This window comes from Erithacus rubecula (genome assembly GCF_903797595.1).
Source record: "Erithacus rubecula genome assembly, chromosome: 3".
NCBI classification, from domain to species: domain Eukaryota; kingdom Metazoa; phylum Chordata; class Aves; order Passeriformes; family Muscicapidae; genus Erithacus; species Erithacus rubecula.
In genome coordinates, this window is record NC_136689.1 from 41,893,463 (window position 1) to 41,920,861 (window position 27,399).

General features: G+C 36.5%; 1 protein-coding gene across 1 annotated transcript; it reads right to left on the reverse strand.

Annotated features, from left to right (window-relative positions):
* MRPL3 (mitochondrial ribosomal protein L3) lies at window positions 1-27,399 on the reverse strand. Its single transcript, XM_079302044.1, has 10 exons — window positions 27,309-27,399; window positions 25,421-25,599; window positions 24,526-24,617; window positions 23,648-23,746; window positions 19,712-19,811; window positions 17,768-17,828; window positions 11,064-11,172; window positions 9,288-9,365; window positions 8,242-8,319; window positions 1-934 (listed from the first exon to the last, which is right to left on the reverse strand). Exons 1-10 carry the CDS (start codon window positions 27,374-27,376, stop codon window positions 785-787), a joined length of 1,014 nt encoding a protein of 337 aa, XP_079158170.1. The 5' UTR covers window positions 27,377-27,399; the 3' UTR covers window positions 1-784.

Sequence of the window (27,399 nt, forward strand, 5' to 3'; positions counted from 1 at the left end):
TTTCTTTGAAGTAGCTCTCCTGTAACAGAGTAAGATTACAATACAAAGATGATGGCAGATGCACAGAGACTTCTCCAGAGAGCATTCAAGGGACCCTCTGTGAAGTTCAGAAAAAGCTGTGAGCAAAGGTGACAAACAGGTGGTCCTTGCAGTCCTAGTGCTGCTTGGTTACTGAATGTTTCCCACCTAAACACTCCCTCACCCCACACATGGCCACCACCCCTCTCCCTCTAGAAAATCTGTTGGGTATCTGCTAAAATAAGTAACACAAAGGCAAAAGCAGAGAAAGAGCTCTGGATAAAAGAAGGAAGCAAAACAAGCTCATTCTGAAAAACAATGCTTATGCATTTTCTTGTTTTATTTTGGATTACTCGTAATGGATCTGCCCCCCCCCCCCCACCTCAGATGCCAAGGCATATCTGGAACCTTTCTGTGACTGATCAGAGTTGCCCAGTGCTGCCCAGTATACTTTACATAAAAGAGAAACAAAATTTGTTCACATTCAGAAAATGAACCGGAACCATCTTCAAAACAACAGTTTTTCAGGATTGTGTAGGTTTTTGCAGCTTGAGGCAGAGGACATAAGGTCACTGAAGACACACTTGCCTGTTGCTTTAAGTACAGGTTTGAGACTGATAGTGGGAAATCTGATTATCTGATCAAAATGGCAATACCAGAAGTGTTTAAGTCCGTTGGCCAGACTGTAATTGATAGGCTTACTTTTATACAGTATTGCAATGTACATGAAAATAACAAAACTGTGTTTTCAAAGATGTGAGGAACATTATGCAAATGTGACAGATGGATCTGTGAACTGGAACATCTCTGCATCAAAAAGGTCTTCTGGCAGTTCTTCATCTCCATCAGCAAAAAATGTAGGGAATGGAGGGTTTTTATTGCAGTCCTTGTAAGTAGGCAATTTGCTATCTCTGACCTGGAAAGCAGGAACAGAAAGAGTAGGGTTAATAAATCTTACAGAAGATTTTCAGATAATGATACACTAGAATTTGAAGAACTCAGTTTGCATGCATAGGAAAAACCCAACAGTACTCACATTGCACTTCTTTTAAGATTTCCAGGTATAATTATCAGTTACTTTAACATCAACTCTGGCTATTGAATTTAACATTTTGTACTCATCCTTAAAGAGATTTTAAAAATCAGCAAAACTAAACAACAATGAAAAAATCCTAATAGAATTTGTCATTACATGAATCAAAACCCACTCATATGAATTCACTGCTCAATATTTTAAAACGTTATTTAAATAGAAGTACAGCTTGTTTAAATAGTGCTTATTTTCCACACTATGTTCCCACATGACATTCCAAATTATATTATGCAGTGTAATCACCTCTTCAACAAACAAGACACGCATTTGTGTGTGTGATGCAAACTAATTACAGCAACTAATTTTGCAAAGATATGTGCATGTGCTGCTTTGAATCCCTCTGGCTATTGCAGAGCTCTTCAGTGACTGCAGCGTTAAACATCTAAAATTCTTCACTCAGGAATCAGTACCTAAGTTTGTCACGGGTCTCTAAGACAGTTCATTTGAAAGAATGTGGTGCCACAGAGAAATTCCTTTACTGACCTCTCTACATGTGGAATGATTTAAAATCTAGCCCCTGAAACTCCAATCTCTGAAGAAAATTAGTAGCTAGAATTATCAGCAAAAAGCAGTTTGTCTGTGGTAGCAGACAGAAGGCTGGTATCTCTGAATAAAAAAAAAAAAAGAACTACAAATTCTTAAATTTGATTTAGAATTAAATTCTTCTTTTCTATATTATTACACATGATCTTCCTCCTGAGCTGTAATAATCCCTTTCAGGCACTATATTCAAGTGGATTAAAAAGAAGTGTGAATAGATTAGACAAAATTTTAGTAAAGAGAAGATAAGTTCTTCCTCTTGGTTTTTGGTGGGCTTTTAAAGAACAGGACACTTGTTCTTACTTGGTTGGACAAAGACCTCACATAGGACAATTCTGATTTAAGCCAAAAATTAAATGAAAAAAATTTATGCCCACTGAATGCTCTGTTCTGACAGCACTGTATTTACCAAATTCATAACTACTATTACTTGAACCTTTCCCAAAGTCCATGAGGATTCCTGCAGATGGCATGTACAATAAATTTGATGTTCCAATATTTTTTAAAGGGCAGGCTTGATAAACAAAAAGAAAACCTTTTGCTAAGAATGAAGGGATGAGGGGCTCAATGTGTTGCACTGGTTAGGATGGCTAAGCAGCTTTTCATGTAGATCTTGTACAGAATTGTTCTCTTCATGGCCTTGTGAACTGACAGACCTGTAGCTTCCAATTTACATTGCACATCTGGATGGAATGAACCAGGCTGAGGTCCAAGTCCACAGACCTTAGCTGCAACAGTTCCAGCACCAGTGAGTTAGAAAAAAAACAGTCAGAGAGGTTCAGCAATGCCACCTGAAGGATGGTATCTTCAGAGATATCATCCTATACTTTCAATACACTGTGGCTGTTTCTTTTACTATATGAAAACACATTTCAATTGCTTCCTGGTTACCTATTATTTCCCTTGCTAATTTCTCCTTTACTCTGTAATCCTATTACACACCAAAAGCTTTCTATGTCAACAGCAAAACCCCCTGTGATCCCACCATTAGTATCAGAAAGATTAAATGATTTTATTTATGATAACTAATTAATTTCATGTGTATCTTATTTAAATGTTTTTCATGTCTAGTTTTTCTTATTTTTGATACTCTCATCATGAAATAGTATGTGCTGTTACATATAGGCTGTGTCATGGTAGGCAGTTCTGGACACCTAGAAAATGAAAGGAATTGAAATGTTTGTTTTCCTCCTAAGGATTTAGCAGTAAGACATCTGCTCTTAACTGAAGGCAAATCCAACAGTCTAATCTTAGTCCTACATTAGTTTCCCTAAATGAATTTAAGATTTTTTGTCCAGACTTAACATTATATGAATCACATATTCATGCTGAGGGGCATTTTGGACATAATATCTCCAGTGTGATATGGAAAATTCTTAAAACAGTTTCAAGATTCTCCAACAGACCATTGTTGCTCTCAGAGGAGTACAACCCTGTTTCATTTTGTCCCTTCTAAACTCTTCAGAAGAGTAACAGATCCCATAAGCACAGGCCACATCTGATGTTAAAATAGTTATCTTATGATAAGCTCTTTTTTCTTGGTTGGTATAATTGATGCAATATTTCTTTTGACTGGTGAAACTACTGCTCTTTTTCCATCTTTTTCTACTGCTCTTTTCCCATCTTTTTCTACATTCATAGCCTTCAAATGCAATTTAAACCAAAAAAGGGCTATCTCAGAGCATCACTACCAAGTTAAATGAAATTCTTTCTCCTTGAAATATAAAAAAGTTAGATATTATTATTCTATTACCACGTATTTATCATTATCATTCATATTTAAAGGAAGAACTCAATTTCATTTTACACCTGAAAGTATCAATCAGCAATTAACACATGGTATGATTCATCTGACTTCTCAAGAGAATTATTTGACTGCTCCCTTTACATTTATGAAGGGTCCACCATGCCAAAGATTCCCTGTATCTCTTATCTCAGATTCCTGAACAATAATTTCACAGCAGTATAAAGGGGTTCACTGGTGTGCAGCAGCAGCAGCTACACTTGTCTGTATAGGCATGCACAAAGAAAAGAAACGCAGGTGACCCAGCACAGTTCTTCCTCCTCTCCTGGCAACCTCCTGAGATCACCCTTAATAAAGGAGTAAGTTTTTGTGCTGTGTTACTAAAATCCAGTCAATCTGACTCTCATCCACAGATGGAATCAAGCTCATAGTCCAAACTGTTACTGCAATCCACAAAAACATTTGCTGTATACCTCATAGGATAAATGCTTGGCTTACTCAAGTGCTGTATTAATAACACTATATATTTACAGACTATACTAGAGATAGATGGTATATACAGATGATGATATAACCACTACAGTGCATTCTCTGACAGATCATTTTATTAAAAAAAATACTAGAGAAAGCTGAAATTGGAGCTGGTTGGATTTTTGTCACTAAATCTTTAGAACAGTCATAAAGGGTTTTGCAAACAATTAGTAAACTGCACTTATGTATTGACAGCATAATGGGTAGTATAAACAAATACCAACTCAGAAATCTATTATTACAAAAGGCTTAATGTGGTCTTAAACAAGTGTTAAAAACTGATGCTTAAGTCACAACTCACATCTGTAGTTTAACTGGGCTTCAGGCTGTGTTAGTAACCACAGCAAAGAATGAGAGTTATTTGTGTATAAAAATATGTTTAAACATAGAAAGTTATTAGAAATAAGCTCCCCAGGTGTCATACATCACCTAACTCAGCTTCTTTGCCATTTTTGAAGCTAGAAATAAAAATTAAACCCAAGAATTATATCCATTTCTGACCAGCCTTATTTTGTCTTAAAAAATAACCCAACCATACAAACCCCTCCCAAATGCTCCACACAACTCTATGAATGAGGCCCAAGGCACAGGACAGAGAACATGAAAGAACTGAAGGCATGTCCTGCATGTCCTCAACTTGAGCAGAGGGCACCCAACCCATGCATCAATAACTAGAAACACAGCACAGTAACACTGGGAAGTGTGATACAAAGTAAGTAGGATGCAAATCACTACATACTTCTCTTAAAAAAAACAAAAAAGAAAAAAGAGCCAAACAAAAATAAGGAATCTCAAGACTTAAGTTAGTAGCTAAAGTGGAACACCAATACTGAAGCAACTTGTATACTTCAATTTAACTGAGATCTAGGATATAAACAGACCAGTTCAGTATTTGACTGGCTAAGCAACTTCTTTGGGCTACAAGATGTGCCAGAATTTCTGCATTCACTACAAGTGATATACTCAAGAGTTATCAATACTGAATATCCTTAGAAAATCAGGTGCCTTAAAATGAGAGCAGGTATAAAATACCACAAAGACAAACTATAACATTGTGAATTATAATATACTATTATAGTCTCCACTGTAAGGCATCTACTTAAAAACAGAGTTAAGTCTTGTGCATCTCTTTTGAATGACAAAAGAAAGAACTTTTTGGTAATATACTTGGGAGAGCAATCCAGAGCCATAAGCTTTAGTAACAGAAAGCTATTAGAGATGGTAACTAGAGGCATTGGGATCTAAGAAGATGCCCCAGGGACAAACAGGTGTTTCTTAAGATGGTAGGGGATCTTGATAGGCCCAACACACGAACTTTACAAATGCTTACTCTGCAATGTTACTCTTGTAACAGAGGAACTCCGTTCATTCCAGCACACTCCTAACTCTTTATTTTATCAGACCTTGAAATTGAGAAAGAAATCCACAGTAAAGTAAGCTTTTTTCATTAGTTTTCCAGTTGGCTAGAAACATTACTGATGTCAGTTATTCACTGCATACTTCAGTGTGCAATATCAAATGAAAGCTGACTCTAATTAAAAACATCAATCCTAGTATTCTGCAATTTTATTCTGCTGAAAGCAAAACTTCAAAAATTTAAGTGCTTAATCTCTGTCTGAATACAGTGCTGATGCACAAATTTTCCAAAAATACAACACACAAAATAAATATATGCTTTAAAGGTGCACTATGGTTTTAATGGTTACCAAGCAACACAGAGTGTTGAACACAAATGCCTTCCCCCAGGAGGCACACAAAGAGGAAAGTGTTATGCAATATTTCACTCTGGAGCTCAAAGACATGGATTCAAATTCTCTAGATATTATTCCTACTTAATTACAGGCAGGTATTTAGTGGAATGAACAGTAATTACAACAGCTAATATCCCATAATTCCTCCTCCCAACAGCAGACCCATACAAATATAAAACAATATACTGGAAGTCATTAATGTCCATAAGCAAACAAGAATATATCCTGGAAGAAAGCTGTAAGGCAAGCTAAAAACACCACAGATGAGTGCAGCAAAATTAATGGAGAAAAAAAAAAAACCCCAGAAACCAAAGAGAACCAAATAGTATTGCTTTATCTGATTTTATAATTACAGTCTTTGCTAATCTTTGCAGATATATTTGAAAAAATAAGGGAAAAAATGAATGTAATGTAAGTTATATGGCTCATTCAAGGAAAAAGCCACAGAATGGATCCACCAGCTCAAGGAACTGGAATGAAATGTTGCTTACTACATACTGCCTTTAATCTCCAAATAAGACTGGGAGCAATTTTTGTAAACCTATTTCTTAATAGCAATAATACCTACTGCTGTGTCTTTATCTCAGAGTTATTTATTACTGAATGCCATGAAAGTTTGAGTCTGCAGCACTTTGGTCAAGATCATTCATGTACACTATTATCTTAAGCAAGGAGCTCTAAGGGAAGAAAAGCCTCATTTTTCCCATGCATGTTCTTCTCCAAGCAGAGTGTGCAGTGTCTGATCAGCAAGGGAAGAATGATTTGTTTGAATGAGATCTTCAGGGTGTACAAAAGAACATGCAGTATTAACATACACAGCTTAGTTTTTAAAAGCAATTTATATTACAGGTGTGTAAAAAAATTTTTGTTTTCTTAAAATCAGAAATAAAAATTCATTTATTGAGTCTAATTAGAATGAAAGTTATAATCTGGTAAAAACAGGTAGTGTATTCAGTCCCAGTGGCTTTATAAGATGTTGCATCCTTACAGATAAAACATGAGAGACGTGTACCTGCATTTGCCACCAAGTGTGGATTTTAACACATGACTAAGACAACAAGATACACAACCTGTTTCAACAATTAACTCTTGCTTAAGAGAACTATTAAGACCAAAGAATACAGACTGGGCATCAAACATTTCTCAGTTTTTCAACTACAGTATGTTGCTTGTATGTATAGATTATAATTTAAAACTAACATCCTAAAATAAATTCCCACTTAATTAAATTTCAGACTGATAGAGCAACCAGGTTCATGCCTCAGGATTAGAAAAAAATACTTTGAACATAGTTAAGAAAAGGTCTACACTCTTTATTTTTGTGTTAAAAAACCCAGTAATTTTGCAGAAGTTGTCTTGAAAATTACTTTTCCCAGACATTTCTTAAACAATTTTCACTATACTGGAAGATAAATATGTAATGTATTCCTCAGACTTGGGCTGGACATTAAAATAAAACCAGTTTAGAGATACCTTGCCCAGGAAAAAAGACCTTGCTTGCAGTGAGAGAAACATCATTTTTCTATGGGTGAAACACCTATTTGAAAGCAAGGTTGCTGTACATAAGGTCCAGTAGGAATTCTGCTCCAAAATTCCTGTGGAATTCTGCTCCACAACTAAGAGACAATGGATGTCCACAGTAAAATAGAAGAAGATAAACTACCTGAAAACATCTGAATTTGATGACCTCTTCAACTGTTCATGACCTGGACCATTTAAATCCCTGCAATGCTTCCAAGGATTTAAAACTGTCAGACACACAGCACATGCATATCAAACTCTTTACAGTCCTTCATAGCAAGGACATTTGGTACCCTGCACTCTATTCAGTCAGAAAGGAAACAACTTCCTCCAAGTAAGTGGTGTTTGCAGGTATGCAGAAAGTACCTAATTAGAAAGAAAAATCTACTTTGAAAACTACCCCCAAAAAGCACTTTTCTTGCTTTGGTGTGAATTATTTACATTGTAAGAACACTTATTAGACTCTTCATTGTTTCAAGACTGTGGAAAACTGACACAAATCTCCATTAAGTTCAAAATTAGACCTGTAGACTGCCACAGAAAATACCACTGGCACATTGATACTGATTTCCAAGGGAACTCAGATTTTGAATTCCAGCTTTCTCTTCCTGTACCTCAACTGTTTCTTGGAAAGGGAATTGCTCCTGGGTACAGGAATGCTTTAAATAACCTCTAAAGCAGGACTTGCTGTCTATTCCTGAATACAACACTTAAATAACATTCTGGAAATCTCACCACCATGTTACAGGCTCATGTTAGCATTCACAGGGGATGCACATAGGCTGGAAACACCATGGGGTTCAGTCTCTGCTGGTGCATCATAAGGTACACAGGTGCAAATCTAAGAAGAAGCCATTTAGCCTGCCCACTGCTCCTGCTGACCACATTTCTTCACAGAACTGATTCCACTGCCCTTTAATTCAACAGTACAAGACTTCTCACAAGAAATGAAAATTGCATCCTACCAGTGTTTTTCCATTTGTAAATTGATTTGTAGAGAGCTTAGGAGTCACTAATACCAGTACTGAAACTAGCAAACATACCTTCACCAGACAATTGGTGTGACCCGGAACAGACCCATTTACATAAATAATGTCATGTTTTGTATTGATCCTCCACACCTAAGAGACAGAAAAAAAATCCAACGTTGAGTCCTGCTTAGAGACTATTCCAGTTTTACAAACAGAAGTCCAGCAAAGCCCAAACTGAGTAATTGGCTGTGATACTCTGGGGAATAAAAATGTTTTGCACAGGCCTAAACTTACAACTAAGTTCACTGACATGCCACTCTGAGTGCAAAGATTCCTAAAGAAAGAGGTTGAAACAGTTTTAAAGGGCTGGTGACCAGGCTGTAAAGCAGCTCACCAAATCACCTAGGTGTCTTTTCCCTCCAACAGCAGCATGTTGAAAAACATGAAAAACATCACAGGTGACAAAATAAAACAAATGTCCTCATGAAAATGCTCCTGTGACCACATGTTAATTTCTTAACTCAATCAGGTGCTCAACTGAACACACACATTTTCTGCTACAAAAAAATTAGTTGCAGTAAACTGAGAACAACAGCAGCATTTTTTGGCAAACTAGAAGTCATTATGCTTTTTGTGCAATCTGCAGAGGTTGCCTTCAGAGACAGAGTAGCTTTAACAGCTCAGGAGCTGCCGTAGCTATGCATAAATCAGAATGGGGACAGAAACTATAACCTCCTTTTTGCACATGGAAGTGACAGGCCATTATCAAGTTAGAGTTTCAAACAACTCAGATTTGGGCTGGGTATGAACAATGGAACAGTCACAGAGACATTAACTGAAGTCACCAAAAGCCTGATTTTGCCCTCCTCAAAGGCAGAAGCCATGAGACATAATGAAAAACACACTGGATGTGGGAGTATCACCCATAATCCCAGTTCCCAGACTACCACAAACACAAAGAATGTTCAGATAAGGTACCTGTAGCCCACAAGAGAACTGGAGAACTCATTTGCTGCTCTGGTCTTCTCAGCTAGCTTACTACAAGATGCTGCTGTATGGATTCAGGCAGGGGTGACAGGACACCACCTTATACACACACTGGTATTCCCAGCACTCACCTTTAAGCCAAAAGATGTCCTGTAGATGTTACCCATTTTACCAGGCATTTTCTTTCCACGATAAACTTTGGCAGCTTTCTAGATTAAAAACAAGGCCAAAATCACCATGTTAACTGCAAGAGGTACACTTACAAACTCAAGAGGTGCACCACAGAAAATATGCTAGTATTTCCAAAGCTGAAAATATGTACACAAAAAAAAATATAATCCTGATAAGTATTTGAAATACCTCCTGCCAGAGGTTAGGTTTTACTTTACATGTGCTCTGAAATACTTGACCACAATAACAAAATTTTTATATACATATACACACACATATATACCCTGTAGCTTCCCTCCTTCCCTAATCAAAAAGTTTTTACACTGATGTAAATTAGATCTTTTTTAATATGTGGATTCTTGAGAATGGAATTTTTAATTCCATTCTCCAGTAATCCTTAGTTTCTGTACCCCATTTTTGATTAGCTGGGCATAAACTGGACAACAAACGTGGGGAAAAAAAGGCAGGAATAAGTGAAATAATTTTCAATTCTACACTGTTATCAAGGGATTTGTATCTTGCACCTCTCTGCTATTCATAAATCATGTTTCTTGGGGTTTTTCTTAATTCATGTGAAAATCATGATTTCAGGAAATCAGTTGCAATGCAATTCTAGGGAGAGGATTCCCTACTGAACAGTCCTAGATTATAAAAATGTCTGAGTTGATCAACCACTGATTGGAAAATACCATCAAGGCATTGTTTTTCCCCTGTTGCATCCTTTCACCTTGTTTTCTCGCCATCATACCTATTTCCAATACCATTTTTCATTCTATATATTTTATGAAATTACATGTAGCATTACTGCTTAGGAAATTTTAATTTAAAGAAAGGTAAAGAGGGGTTATTTTGTAATGATGAATACCATCTGCTAAAATAGTGTTAAGTGTTCAAATATTTACATTCTTCAGTGAAAACAAGTGCCAGGTATAGAATTTTTCCAGCTGAAACTGAGGACTATCAATTAGTAACACATGCTTTTACACTCTCAATTACTCAAACTACATTGACTGTTGCCATTTTGCTTTTACTTTTCTCTTGAGCATTATTAATTCTTTTTTACATTTAATTTCTCTAAGAAATTTACAGACAGTTCATGTTCAGTACTATGACTCAGTTGATCCTAATTAGTTTGCAAAAAAAATTCCTCTTAGTTCAGTCTAAATATTGTACAAAGTCTAAGATTAACCTGCTCAATGAGCTTCTATACTAATATTATTTATAGTTTGAAATGTAAAATATGATTCTTTACTCTGCTTAGAAATGCATAGAAGCTTAGACACTTCTGGGAATAATTCTCTACTAAATTATGGGGATCAGTTCATTAAGCAGCTACACATGCCAGGGAAGGTGATAAAAGGAATCAGGGTTCCAAAGAACAGTATAATATTTGCAGGATAAAATAACAGGCAAATCCTTTCCAATCTATAAATGCTGTGATAAAAGCTTCTTAGAACTCTCTTTGAAGTGTTAAGACTACTCCTCTCACTATATTACAAAATATGCCAATTAGCTCAGTTAAAATATGTGCATTTACCTGCAATACAGACTGCTCATAAATCGAGGCCTAAGAGAACAGAACTGCTCCTTACACAGGTTTCTGAACTTCCTTGGCTGCTGGGATTCCCTGCTAGCACAGGGTAAATGTGGCAGCTAGCTATTTTACATTTGTTCAGTTTTAGTAAGCTGTTCTAAAAGCACTGAAGAATGTTTCAATGGGAAATGAGAATCCTCACATTGGTAGATATTGCTCCAGGTCGTCTGTGAGTTTTTGTCTGGCCATGGCTTGCAGGTTGACCTTTAAATCCCCATCTTTTCATGACACCTTGAAATCCTTTACCAATTCTGAAAACAAAAACAATTAAGAAACAAACCTGGGTTAATGAAATATAAGGTTTCAGGCAATAACCAACAATTTCAGTCAGGCTCATGATTTTTTTACCTTTAACCTCACCTGAGGGAAGAATATACTTAAATAAAATCTGTATTTTAAACCATAAACATATTTTAGCACAATGCTTAAAGACTGCTTTACAGAATAAGAAGCACTAGAAGACAGTCAAATAGGCAAGAAGACTAACATAAAATATTCCTTGATTGTCCTCAATAAAAGTTACCATAATGAATCTGTCAACCAGTGTGCACCAGAACGAACAAACTAACAGAAACCCAGTCAAAACCCCAAATAATATCATATACCACAATTTAATGTCAGGCCTAAGCATCAACACAGGAAAGAGATGGCTACTTAGAACTAACATTATTTTCCATACTACACCAAACTCATCTCTTGAGAGCAGCTTTGTGTATAATGACATGTAATTCTTTTAATCCATACTCATCCAACAAATGAGTTCTAAAACACAATACCAAATACAATATACTTTCAGAGTCCATGTCCTTCATCTTTGAGCCACATGACAGCATTACTGGCTTTGGAATTCTCTATTTACTGCAGGGATAGACTCAATAGGAAAAATCACCTTACCACTATACAAAGGAAAAGCTGAATAAAATGTGGATTAAAATGGCACTAAAATGGCACTATTAAAATGTCTGTGTGCAAAAGGAGAAGTCTGACCACAGTGTTTATGGCTGCACTGATTATAAAATTTAACTTGAAATTTTGGTCAGTTTGTCAGACATGGTGCTACAAACAAGGCACAAGGTAAAGACACCTGTGGGAGGGATGCCCTGGGTTGCCTGGGATCAAAATCCAAAGGAGGAATCCAAAGGATGCAAGGCTTTGTAATATCACTTTCTGATAGAATCAGCTATTTTAAAAGCTTGCAGGAGTTAACAGTAATAGTCATAAAAAATAGTTTGAAAAATACACTTTAAGAGAGGCTTAATACTTGTGTTTTTCTGTTTTCATACTGCTAGGGAGCAGTAAATATGAAATACAGGCAGAAACTATGCTATAGGAACACTCATCTCTGTTCTGCCAAAATACTTTTTTCTTTTAAACTACCTATAACTGGCCATGGTTTCCAAGCAGATTACTTCTGGCATCTCTAGCTGCAAGATGGACTTAGCAAAGTCTCCAAAACTAACTGCAAGTGGGTTGCAGCTGTGCAGTCAACAGAGTGAGCAGATAAAATTCCCTCCTTAAATGATAGGGCATGATAAATTCTTTAGCTGCAGAAATGCCCTTGCAATTCAGAGAAAACCACAGAACCATAGAAAGCTAACATTTCAAAAGTAAACATAACTGTCAAACTTAGCCAACAATAAACCTCTGATGTCATAAAACAACCTCAACATTTCATTCAGCTTACTCATTTTTAAAATGAACAATTTAGAATACTGTCCATTGTGCTTTAAAATTTTTAAAACATAAATACTTAATACATAGAGGAGATGTAATTTGAAAAAAAGTTTAGTACATCAAATATTATAAGATATCTTAAAAAAAAGGTCACAAGATAGAGTTGATAGTGTTAAATGATTCATGCAATAGAGAATGCTCAGCTGCTTCTTGGTCCTTCCAATTGCACATACATTTTTTGTGAACAAAGACTCATATTTTACAATACCAAAGTCTTAGGAAATGTATAGAAAATGTGATCAGACTAATAAAAGAGTACTCTGGTAAACCTGAAAGTTCTCTTGCATCTGTTGATCTGAATATGAAAACAAATTTTCAGCCTCTGAAATATTCTGCCTAAAGTCAAGGAAAGATATTGCAATGCAGAAATTAAGAGTATTTTATAACATACAAAGCTTTACTATCAAGGCTTTTTCATCATATAGTTTAATAATGTTTCAGATTAGTTTCATTTTTTATTTGTAAAAATCATTCAATTATCTGCAAGAACACTTTACCTTATGACTTTTTGACATTAATTTCCTATTCAATATGACACAGCCATCATGATTGAAATAATTAAATAAGAAGCAGCTACAGGGTTTTTTTCATTTTGGAGTTTTTCACTTTACAAAAGAATAAACTATGTGTCTTGTTTTTTAAACATATGTGAAGAAGACAAACAATTACACAGTGTGTATTTCTTATTTGACTCATGCTCTGTCTGAAGTAAAGCTGGAAGCAGAGTAAGAACAGAATAAGATTATCCAGACTGAATGTAAAGTTTAAACTAAAGTAAGGAACTACTAACATCTGTTTTATAATAAAATTTAGAACTGGTTAACTAGGCAGTTAGTAGCTCAGCCAATATACCTCAAGCATTCTAAAGAACAGCATTTTTCCAGCCTAAGTTGATGTGAATAAGATCTGTTTTCTGACAAGTGGTGGATTTTTCCACTATATGCAAAAAATATATGATGAGTAAATTTTCCATGACCACAATTTATCTGTATTTCTAATGTAAAGATTTTACATTCTTCAAATTTTATGCAATGCAATGTGCTTTTGAAGGCAATATTTATCTTATATAAACAAGCAAGAGAACTTAAGATATATGCTGTTCAAGACATACAATGGAAAATTATAGAAGCATTCATACAGTGTATTGTACAATTTTCTTAAACATTTTTTATTCTGACAAAGATAATTAGTATTATGTAAGATTATATGTCTGTTGATTTCTGAACAGACACCAGGTGTCAGCTATTAATATCACTCATTTAATTTCAAATTATTTAATTGCCCCCTTTGCCCTTCTTAAAAATGACTCAGTGTGAATACATTCAGCAAGTATTACCAATAAAAGAAAAATAATTACTGAAACTCAACCTAAGCCAGTTGAGATTTAAAAAAAAATTAAAGTCATCAAAGCAGGATGTTAATGCAGTACAATATATTAACCTAACAGAAGAAATAACTAGAATCCACTCAGAAAGAATTGAGTTTCTTACAGTATCTGAAATATTATAACCAAGAACCTACACTGGAGTAGAATGCTTGACATCCTACTTACCCTGTTGTGGATGCTAAAACATCTTAGACCTGTTGTCTTGGTTTGAATCAAGGGCTATACATTTTTAATGTTCTAGCAGTAACATTGGACAACACCATATTTGAACACAAAACCTCACATGCATGAGACTTATAAAACTAGATTTGAAATACAGAATGTCCCTGTTCTTCAACATATGCAATTTAGTTTACTTGGCTTCACTGAATGACGTATTACCTGATTCCCAGAATGTACTCACAGGGAGCGATAATGATAAGAAAAACTAAGACATGTAAGAGTTAAACAAAAGGAAAATAATCTTTCTGTAGAGTTAGAAATATAGTTTTATTACAGTTGTTCTGGTTTCACCTGCAAGAAAGCAGGTGTTGAGGTCAACCACACCTAATTTTGTACAAACTCATTTTCCAGGTTTGGTACAAGTAAAATGCCAGCACATAATGAGAGAACTTTCATTTAGAAAGCTGCTGGAATAAAGCACTCTAATTAAGCAACGATTTATTTTGCTAGTAACTCTTCAAACATAGTTAATTTAAAAGAGCATTATTTCAATGCTGCAAGGGAAAAGTAATCCAGCTACTTACTCAAATAACTTTGGGCAAATGGAGAATTCAGATTCAGGCTCAGATTACACTGTTAATCAAGTAGAGCTTAAATAAACCATAAACACTCCAGACTCACCACTTAATTCTAGACCATTTCCAACAAAACTGATGGTGGCCTTTTCTTGGGACTGACAACATTTCTGATGTTCCTCACCATCCTCTTAATATCTAATCTAAACCTCTTCTCACTTAGAAGCTGTTTGCCCTGTCACCACATGCTTTTGTATATAGTCTTTTTCCATCTTTCTTAGAGGCTCCCTTTAGGTACTGGAAGGCTGCAACTAAGTGATCCTGAAGCCTTCTCTTCTCCAGGCTGAACAATCCAAATTCACTCAGCCTTTCCTCATAGGGGAGATGCTCCATTTGTAGAGGGGACCACAGAGCTGCAGCCTGTGAGAGAAGTGTTTCTGGATGGTGCTGTGCATTTTAGCTCCAAGTTTAGCAGGGCTAAACTCAATGACTGAGCTTTTAAATTGCAGAAAATAAGAACTAAGGAAAATATTTCAGTAGAAGAGTGACAGCATACAGACACACTGCCTACTCTGCTCTAAAAGCCACTCATACCATGCTGAACAATTATGAGATTTCAAATGAAAACAAAGTGCATACATAAATCTTTAACTGAACCCTCATATTCCTGTGAAAATGTTTTCCTTTACAGAGGTATAAATGAATCAAAACATTTCAATAGACTTTGACAATAACATTAATCATAGGGAAGATTAAAAGAAGACAGTCATAAAAAACCCCCCTAATTTTGGTAACCAAATGAAGAGGCTAGCCCAAGACTTCCCAAATGAAGTTTGAAGTTATCTTATTTATAAGGAACATATTTTTAATTTACATTTTGGCAGAAGGAAGCACACAAAAGGATATCTTGCTCATCTGAACAATTAAAAGTTGGTTAAAGATTAAAATATCCTTTATATTCCACTATATTATCTCCTCATTGAGGTGACATTAGTTTTCTTTCTTTCCTTTTTAAAGGACTTATTACAATTAATCATGCTATTATCAACAGCACTACTATTTTCATCCACACGATTTCTAACATTGTACACTCTGCTGTTTTCTAACCAATTAAAGCAAAACTGCTGTCAAAAATGTAAAGTGCATGTTCATGTAAATATATTTCTAAAAACATTTTTTAATATCACATTTTTAGGAATTACTGTTTTTCAAGTCCATTATGGATTGAATTAGAAAGATACAGGTCCTCCCTCCAAGTCCTTCCCCAGATTGGATGGGACTTTGTTGGATGAAATTGCATGGAAAAAAGCAAAAGAATAGAAGAAAAACTGAAATATAGTAATGTAACTTAATTCTTGCCCAAAAGCTAAGGGAGCATGATAAATGAAGCACTCCAAAGAAGTAGAAATCAGAATGTGACAAGCCATGGAAAAACGTCAAAATTTTTTTATATAGAAAGACTGGAATGATTAGAGAATCACACTGACAGAAAACCCATTTCACCTTTCTCTTTAGTTAAAGAACATTAGCTTCACCTTTACAGCAGGATTACAAGAAATATGATACCAAATCAGCAAACACACAGCTGATTTCTGAAATGGAATCATACAAGGATCAAGAGAAAACATATTAGAAATACTGAACTACAATCTAGGACAGATTCACTGAACAGGACCAAGAACTCAGTCTATTTTTAGCTTGCTAGTATTTTCAAATACTAAATACTAGTATTTTCAAATACTAAAAACAAGATATAAATCAATACCTTGTGATTGTTCACCAGTATCTTCTACACTGCTAAAAGAATCCCTTTCCTAGTTCTTGGAAAAACTCCTAGAAAAACAAAGCTTTTCCACATTAACAAAGACTGACACAATCTCCATTAAATGACTGTATTCCTAATGATCACGTGCTCTATTTTGCAAATAAGCTATGGTCTCTTACAGGATGCTCACTGAATGCAATTTAGAAGCAGAATGAATAATAAGTCAGATCTAAGTATTGCACAAGAAAGTCTGATTTGGAAAAAAATACTAATTCCAGTCAATTCCTTAAACTGTTATTCTCTAATACAGTGCCTTCACAAATGTAGTGAGGTGTAGTTCTACTAGAATTGCATACTCAGCTCAGTTGATATAGCTAGTTTCCCTACATATACAAAATCCTGTGAACAGTATTGGACATTTATAGGTATTACACTCTACATGTGAGACAACTGTAGCTGGGTACTATCTTCATTGCAGAGAAAATAAAACAAGTAATGGCAAATACTATTTTGCATCACAACATTGAAATACACAGACAGGAGTTCTCTTGTAGATACACTACAAGAGCCAGGACCAGTCTTTGCCACAAGATGCCAGCTTTTCTTTTCAACATCCTCTATTACTTGAGCTCTAATTTGGCATTTGCAGTGGTCTGAGAGGAGATTATTCCTCCCACATTAAAGTAAAAGATCTTTAGCCACTGCTGGCAAGGACATGAGGCTGGAATGTGAGGGAAAACAAAAAAATAAATTAAAAATTTGACAGCTCTCTTGTACTGCTAAATGTATTCAATATTTTTTGCTATCCTTTCAATCCACATCTCCCTTCCCATCTCTTCACCAAATTAAAATTAAGCAGTCTTTTTGGGAACCGATGCCTTTCAGCATTTATTCTCTATTTTTACATACTACAGATACTGCATTAAACATCTCTTTAGCCCATGCTAATCATGAGCATGTGAGAGACAACACAGGCAGAATCTGAGCCTTAACAGTATTAAGTCCTGTTCAAAATCAAGAGCAAGCCTCATCAAGAAACATAATTTGGTATTTTTGACACAATGAGTGAATAGATGTCAATTTCCTGTCACTACCATTGCAACTGTCACTACCATTTGGCTTTTGTGAGCCATGGGTTCAAGCCAAATTAGAGAGGAAAAACAATAAAACCAGCTTGTCTCTTTGAGAGAGATTCATGACACAATAAATCCTCAGGCACGTACGTTTTTGCAGTAACATCCACAAACTGGCCCGGGCGGAAATGAGCAGCATACAAGGGAGTACCTGCAGAAGAAGAGCAGAGACCATGTTCAGCTTAGTGCTGAAATCCTCAAACTACCATCCAGTCATCATCCACCAGGGTGGGTTACAGTCACAGCATGGGAAACAGAACTTGTTATTTACATCTTATTTGCTTCTCTTTATGAACCTCACTGACTGAAATAGATGCTATGGATCTACTAATTAAGCACACTTCTTAGGGTATAACCCAATTTCAGATTAGCAGGAAGTAAGGGTCAAGGCATTACTCAGATACATTGTCCTTCATACATTGCCAAAGCCTAAAGTGTTTAATTAGTTAAGACTCATAATACATATGTTTAGCAAGAAAATAGACTATGCTGCATTTAGAACAACTAGCACTTCACAAGATGGAGGGCTTTTAAAAAACAAGAAGTCAAACAAAGAAACCAAACAAATCACAAAGACCCCCCTTTTACTATAAAAAAATTGGATTAAAAAAAATTGCAACAATTCCTCTATTAAGACATAGTGTTTCCAAACTAAAGTCTGTGGCAAAAGTATAGCTTCCTCCAGTGGGGAACTGTCTATACTCTAACTTTTAGCAGAAACAGTACTACTGTAGGTCAGTGACATCACTCACTTCACTGTAATTACACTAATTCCTTAAGGACTTGCAGTATCAGAATATTAGTTTTAGATCTGTCTTGTCTTCAGTGATTTTTTTAAATTCAAGTGTGAATATTCTTTCATTAGCAGCTTAAAAAACCCAACAAAGTAAAACTGATAACTTAGTTCCCTAAAAATGATCTTTAATCTGAAGATCTATGTGGCTGCATATTTCAGTTTGCAGTCGGTTATACATCCACTAAAAAAATGAAATTTTAATTGCTTCGTGTTTTTTCAATTGCTTTTGTGCTTTCTCAAATCTGTAAGAATGAAAACTGAAATGATGCAAACCTCTCATAAGCCTCAAGAATAAAAACATTCACATTATTTCATGTTATATTTACATAATCCACACATTTAGATAACTGCCAACTGACACAAAATCATGCACATAAAATATGTTATGTACAAAACACACACAATGAAAAAGCAGTTTATAAAAAACTTGCAATTCTGCTTTATCTCAAGCTATTGCTTCCATTTATCAGTTTAGACTTCCTCTTCATGTCAGATTTGATTGTTATCAGTTACTGCACTGTCTTAAAAAGATCTTGCAAAAAGCTTCACTAATGGCACTGAAGATTTAATACATTAGAATTTCCTACCTTACATAACTCTTCAGAAAATACCTGTAACTGCCAAAAAGCACAAAATAAATATAACCTAAATATACTACCTAATAAAACCTCAGGAACATAAAACTATTTATTTGGTCTCCAAACTTCCAATACTGATTTTTAGTAAGAATGTTTGTTATAAACATGCTTTAGTGTGTTTTACTTTGCAAGCTGTCAGAAATAGCAGCCATTGTCCTACTTTTGAATACAGCAAGAAGAAGCAAAACTGCAACTGCTATTTCAGGGTCCTGAGAAATATTACCACAAAATTCTGTGTCCTTCTCATAAGGATCTTCCTGTAATTGTATTCTTATTTATGCCCAATAAGTGAGTCAAGGTTACAGACATGTACTTCTTAATCCAATGTACAGATTAGTAAATTTGGATTGGATTTATTTTCTCATAGATGGAAAGATAGTATCCTGGAAAAAGCAAAAACCCTACATGTCATCAACTAAAAAGTAAAACCCACCTTCTAATTTTCACTATGAAAAAGGTTTGCTTGTGCTTAATGACAAAGAATTCAGCAATTTCTATAAAAAAACAACACTGAAATACACATGATAACTTCATTTAGGTCTACAAGTGGCAAATGCTAAATGACTATGCACAAAATACTCAGTAGATCAAAAAGAATACCTGGCTTAATTATGGCATCATCTGTAACATTAAATGTTGTAACTTTCTGCTTCCGTGGCACTCCAGCTTCTTTAAAAATTTCATGTGCAGACTCTGGTTTCTGTAATAAAAAGCAGCCATTAAGTCATCTTAAAATACCCAAGAATCAACCCAGCACAGAAAACAATTACAGGCCATCAACATCACTCAGAGAAACAGATACATAACACTAGAATTTCATCCTGAGGCTTGCATTTTATCTCTACGTAAAGTTTATTTAAAAACTCCTGTGTCTGCCTCTTATTTTCTGTCAAGTAGTTACCCTACAGCTACCTAATATAAACAAGAGATATATGAAGATATTGATCATCACAAAAGGGAAACCAATCATTTAGAATGTAGATGACAGATGCTACTTTGTTTTTCATGGCTTACAAGGAGTTTTGTAGCAGTTTAGAAATGGGTTCTTTTTCTCAAAGCTTCGGATGACTTAGTCTCACACCATGATAAATGTAATTTATTTAATTAACAAAACCATAGAAACAAATTCTCGTCTTGCAGAACTTCTAGAAAGGCTTAAATTTCCACAGAAGAAAACTTTGAGTCTGTGGGCAAAAAAAGAAAAATAAATAACAAGTTTATGATCCATGTATTTGTAAGATATAGCAAGTACACTCGGTGTCAAACAACTGACTTACAAAAGCAGGGCTTTTCTTTTGAGATTAATCTGAAAAATTTAAGAGTATTTAAAATTATTCTCAGCTGTTTTAAACAAGACCTCACAGAACAGCAGACTGCTGAGAGGAAACCAAGCAACAGAAACAGTGATGCATGAAAATTGTGGCCACAGGAAAAAAAAAAAAAGCAATGCAGCTGATTCTCTTTCAAATGATTTCTGGTAGAAAGCAATTTAAGCATCTAACAATACTGTCACACTTGGATAATCTCATCTCTGAGGATTGCTTCTCAAAACTCCTGTGCAGTTCTCTCTCAAAAATTATTTTGTGTATTTTAAGAGCAAGTAATGTGGACAACTTTAAAAATGTTACTTAATGTATTTAAAAAACACAGTTTCAAAAATCTGCAAGTTGCCCCTTCTTTGGTTTTCAAACATTTGTTGAAAGTGTTAGAGGAAGTTTTATAAAAAATGAAAAAGCAAGATGATGAGGATCTCTGATTTAGGAAAAAAACTAGAAATTTTAAGTTTATGAATCTCTCTTTGAGAGCGAAAAGTGTTTCTTTAAAGATTTGTTAATTTGAAATCACAGAACAAAATACTTCAAATACCTTTAAAAACCAGAATCAAATGCATACGAAATTTCTCCTAAGACCACAAATATTTGAGGGATCAGTGGAGCACCTGTATTTATCTGCAGAACTATATGTGAGAATGAAAAATATAGACTTCCTATCAAGTGTCTGTATATCAATCCCTTATTTCCAGCTATGCAAAACTGCTGCCTGAAACTACAGCTACACCCATGTTTAGCATGGATCACTGGAAAGAGCTACAGCTCAAGGAGAGGCTGGTGAAGTCAAAGGGTAAAATTCACTTATATCTCAGGAGTTCTACTCTAGGCTGTAGCCTTGCACTGTTCTACTGTAATACCACCTCCTCTTCAAACAGCCAAGTCAGAGAGATGTATTTTTACAAACAAAACACTGCTGTCTTTACAAACTCTTCCTAAAAAGCAATATTAGAGGGGAACACTGAATGAATTCTCAGATGTTCCTTATTTAGTAAAAACACCAACAGTATCTTCCAGTATTATAGGAAAATTATCAATACACCCTCACTTATAGGAAGCATCTGAAATATTTTTGACTAAAAAATGTTTGAGAACTGATAGAACTGTACTTTTGAGCATAATTTTGCATTAAAAAATCATGAAAAATCTGTTCACTTATAACAGAGTGCCATACATCAAGCTAAAAAGGGAAAATGAATCTTGCTAAAAATGCAATACCCCTTATCAGTTTTAAAGTGATTTGACACTCCAAAGAAATACAAAAAATTCTTTGTTAGAAAAATTACTGAAGGAATCTTTTGATTGAATTCATTAAAAATTAGTAGCTGTGAGGAATCTGAGGAAGACAGGTGTTCCTATGAGGAATTAACAAAAGAAATTGCTTATGCTTATACAAGACAGTATCATTCACCTTGCTTTTAATTCTCACTTCTGTCACTTTAGAGAGAAAAGAAACACATAAAAAGGCTGATAAACTTAGGAAAACAGTGATCCAAACTTTGAGCTAAACTACAAAAATAAATCACTTGTTAGCACCTTACAAGTAAAACTGCTCAGAATCAGCATGACAACTTCTTCCTTAGAAATTAGCTAGTTTAGCTAGATGATGCCAAAAATAATAATAGAGCTTAGTATAAGTAATAATAACAATAATAACAACAACAACAATAACACACAGTTCAGCCTCAGGACAGGACCTCACCAAAGATTGTTGAAAGGATATTTAATTAATTTCTTTATTGAAATTAATCAAAATTCAACCAAATTAATAGAAGCTAACTTGAAAGTTATGCCCAAAGAAAATCTCTGACATAACTCACACTACTAAAAAGTCCTTGAGTTGACTTTTTAGGTAGTTTTGCCTTGAAGAAATTTTCATAGGAGCTGTTCAAAAAGTTTTCTTTATACCTCCTTATTTCTGGCATGTTTTTACCCTGACAACATACTGGATTTACTGGTAACATAATCTTCAGGAAAAGATCAACTCTAAGGAGTCTAATGGGCAAAATACAACTTGAAAATTATTATTCCCATGACTCTTGCATGTCTTAGATGAAAGTAACAGGAAAGAAAAAACCAAAGCTGTCATTTTTCCAAAAAAAATTAATACCTGGAAAGTGGAAATGGACTGAAGTGACAGGATAGACACTTGAAAAGCAGAAACTGTGATGGCCAAACATGGCATAAAGCAACTGAATAAAAGAATGGGACCTTGAAGGATAATCCTAATCAAAATCAATAGAATATACTAAAAAAGCCAACAGATCTATCAAATGCAAAAAGATCCTTCTTCTCTTACCTTCACTAAAGCAGAAACAAATACACAAATTAATTTTGAGGCCCTGGGGCAACCATCTGTTTGAAAAATAGAAATCTGTGCCCTCGAAAAGCCACAATCATGAACAGAGATCATCTGCTTAGTAGTCATGAGCCCTGAGATTTTTTTACTTGCCTATATCAGACAAATGAGTGTCAGGATATTGCAAGAATTGAAAAATTATATGTTACAGAAATAATGCATCACAGAAACTGCAATCCTTTGAGGGAAAGCTTTGTTCTTGCTTGATCTATAACTCATCCTGGGGAATGACAGGTCTACCAGACAACCTCAGCCATTAGAGATATCTGGGAATTCCACATCAAGCAACTGGGATTTCTAATCAAGTGAGTGGCTTTGATATGGCTGTTGATGAGTTGCAATCATGAGGCTATCTTCTTGAAAAGATAAGTCTTAAAGTTACCAGCAGAACTATAGACAAATTAAACAATGCTGACAGACAAAAAGAAGAGTAAGCTAGAGCACTAAGCTGTAAACAGCTGATGAATCTGAGTAAGTTTCAAGTACAACAGGCCCTTGAAGTGTGTATCTTGCAGTCCTCATCTCAACTGCATCTCCAAAGACATGAAGAACACACATTTCTCCACTGAGAAACCCTTCAAACCCTTTTGCCAGCATGGGACACTGCACATCAAAGCAAATTCCTAAACCCACAGCTATCCTAGAGGATTAGAGCCAAAACTTTCAAAAAGTTCTTCTTGCTTTTCTCTTAACCAAGAATTTACACTAGCTTTAGGAAACAGCAAAGGTGAATATGAAAAAAGATCAATTACAAAGCAGGCTTGCCTGCCAATAAATCTTTCAGAGAAGTCCACTTATGCTACTTTTGTATTGAAATCAGGACAGTGACACCCAAAGTGCTTCACTTACAGAAAAGGGAGATACATTTTTGCCTCCAACAAGCAGTTTAGCTGTTTTTCCACCCGACTCCTCCTTTGAAACATATCTTAAAACATGGCAATCTTGAACCTAAAGAAAAGAAAAAGCATTTGCCTGAGCATAAGCAGATGTGTACACTTTAAAACAACAAAACACTAAAGTCAGTCTGTTTTCATAACAGAAGATACAGCCTACAAGTAAGACAGTGTGTTACATTTTTACAGTGACATTGCTTTTCCAATGAACTGAAGGCTTATTTTAGCAAAAAAAAAAAAATAGTAGAATTCAAATGAATTTCATAAACACTCTAGAAATAATAATAACCTTTTTCACACAAGATCTGCAAAATCCCTATTGTAAGCATGCAAAGCAAACAGTAAGAGCTCCCATTTTAGACTCCTGCTCCTTTGCCCTGTAAATCTGATGGCCTTCACAGCAGTGTCTCCTCTTACGGCAGCAGGCAGTCAGCAAAAGGCTCCATCACAGGAGCAGCTGCTGGAGCATATGAAGAAGCAGCTTCAGAGCTACAAAGGCCAGAAACCAAGGTGAAACTAATGCCAACACTCCTGCAGGTGGAAAAATGAAAGAAGTGAAGTGGGATAGCTAACCCCAGCTTTGTTGCATCACCTAGGTAACACTACTCACAGCTCTGCAGCATTTGAATAGCTGAGGCAGCAGGGCAGACCACTCCTAGAAAGTTTGGATATAAACAGAATGGGTATGGTGTACTATACAGGATTGAAAGAAATCTTTACTTTCTTTCAGGATTTCCTACTCTGTACAAGCCATAAGTGTCACTTTTCCTTGAAACAGCTGGTTTGCAATCCTAACACAGTGTAGAAGATTAAATTAATTATGGTTTATTTCACCTTAAGTAGTGTGACAGGACGTTTTTCTCCTGATTTGGTCCATATTGGCATCATTCCCAGTTTTACTGCAACAACACCAACTCTGATGGAATCTGTAGATCAAAACAGAACATGGATGCACTTAATAATTGAATAAGTACATCTAATAATCTGCTAACAGTCCCACTAATGCTGATCTTTCCTAAGGAGGTGAAGGAGGGAAAAGACTGCTAAATCCTTGCAGAATTTAGGTTTTAATCCCACCAGCAGTAAAGTTCTACATGTTTCAGTTGTGTTTGATAGAAAATCAACTACTTTTGGTTCGGGTTTTTTTTCCAAAATACAACACCCATGTATTAGAGCCAAACTAACTATTGAAAAGTTTACTGTAGGAGGTTCCTCCCACCCCAATCTTTGCAAAGGCAACCTGCCAAGTCTGCCACACAAATTATGTGACCCTTTTGAAAGCTCAGAAATTTAATTCTGTGTTCTAGTCCACAGAATCTGTAATCACAGACCAGAAGTGGGATGTATTATGTACTGTATTTTCCCTTCACAGTCCAGCAATATTAACAAGAACCTTTTCAAGCTCATACACTTTATATTCTAAGGAGAGTTTTTTGATGAATTCTGAATTTATTATCTTGTTGCTGTACAGCAGTGGGATGGGCCAAGTGCTGGACTAAAAACTAAACTTAAGAACGAAAAGCTTTTAAATGGTTCTTAACATCTTGTAATATTTTAAATGTTTTTTAGAGAACCGATGTATTACATTTATTAATTTGATAGATTTATCGAATGATTGATGTGAAAGCCAAAAGAAAAATACTTCACAAGACACAATCCTGATGTTACTGAATGCATCAACACAATAATATAGATAATTTCAGCATGAACAGGCATTTCAGAATCTCACCTGGTGTCCACTTATTCAGTGGCCATGGCTCATCTTTTAGGGGGCACAGCTTGCTGGCTGTCTGAGCTTTGTACTCCTCTGCAGTTATCTTCTTGAGGAACTCTACATTCTCTTCAGAAAGATGCTCATGCCACCACGTTGAACTGTTGATGTGTCTGACTACAAAGCCCAGCTGACCCCTTTCCAGAGGTGGGAAAAGGTTTTGAGTGCCTTATCAGTACAAAACTGTCTTGTAACATGTATGTTACACCTAATTTACAAAACAATTATCTGTCATTTGACTAAGTATTCTGAATTATACTAAAGAGGAGCAAGCAACAACCAACCAACCACTTCTTTTAAGATAGAAAACCCCAGCTAGATCCATGAACAAAGAGATAAGAGTGGATACTGTTTACCTTAACTTCAGCAAGACTTTTTAAAATTATTTCTTTTGGCATCCTTCTATCCAAGGTGGGATGTTATGGCATGGATGGGTGGGCTGTCAGCCAAAGAAAAACCTGGCTGGATCATCAGCTGAAGGAGTCACAGCTGATGGTTTGGACTCTACTAGAAGGCAAATTACAAGTAGAGCTCCTCAAGAGTCTGTTCAGGGACTTCTCCTGTTCACTGCCTTTAACAAGGGCCTCTGAGTGGGGATGAGTGCACCATTGATAAGTTTGAAGGGAGCAGTGGATGATGCTCAAGGGTGTCCCTCTGCCAGCCAGAGGGACAAGCCAACAAGGAACCCAGTGAAACTCATGAAGGAGAAAAGCTCAGTCCCATCCAGAAGTGGCATGGAGTAATTTGTGAGAAAGCTACTGATAAGACCACAGCAGGCTATGTCAATGAGGTGGATGCCAAGAGAATGAGAAAAGTGCTACAAACTGAAAAGGGGGATTCAGATTTTACATAAGGAAAAAAATGTTCAGATTGAAGACAAGCAAACATTAGCAATGGGGTCTAGAGGGACTGTGCAGATTCAGTCCTTGGAGCCTTTCAAGGCCCCAAATGACAACCTGAGAAACCTGGTCTGACCTCCAGGCTGTGACCTCCACACTGTGAGAAGGAACTTAGGTGTCATATTAGAACTTGGCTCCTCAGCTCCCTTCCAGCCCCAAAACCTCTGATTCTACAAAAGCTGCTAAACAGCTCAGTATCCTGCCATAAATTTTACGAGGGTTGAAAAAGGCTGGAATGGCCCCCAGTCCGCTGCAATGTCAGCAAAAGAGCATTTAATGGTAGAGACAGAGAATGCACGTGGCCAGCGGGCCAAGGTGACCCAAAACAAGGCAGGTAAGCTGCTCACAGTGCTGCAAAGATGCTTTGGATGTGAACACCCCCGTCCTGCCATAACTCCCACGCAGGATCGGGCCACTTCTAAGAGGCCGGGTGTATTTCTAGGGCTGGAATGCCGAGCAGTGCCCCTGGCAGCAGGAACTGCAGCGGGCTGCACACACGGGCCTGGCCCGGGGCACGGAGAGGCCGCCCAGGGAAAGCGCCTGAGGGGATTTACAGGAAAGACGAGGCAAGAGACAGGAGCAAGTTGTGACAGGACACGGGGGAATGGGTTCAAACTGAAAGACAGGCTTACATTAGTTATTAGGTGCGAGGGTGGTGAGGCACGAACCAGGCTGCCCAGAGAGGCTCTGGATGCCCCATCCCTGGCAGCGTTCAAGGCCACGTTGGATGCAGGCTGCGCAGCCTGCTCTAGCTGAAGGCGTCCCTTCCTACAGCTGGGGGCTGGAACTAGATTATCTGCGAGGTCCCTTCCCAAGCCACGCCGCTCTACGATTCTATGAGCTCGGGACTGCGACAGGGGCCGAACCACGCTCTGCTCCCGCTCTTCCTGTCGCTTCTTTCCTCCCTCCCCCGGCGCAGCCCCTTCCCCTCCCAGCCGAACCGCTACCTGTGTCCGGGAGTCGCCGCCGCCCAGAGGCGACCGCCGAGCCGGGCCAGCCGCGCCCAGCCCGCCATGCCGCCACCCCGGCGGAGCCGCG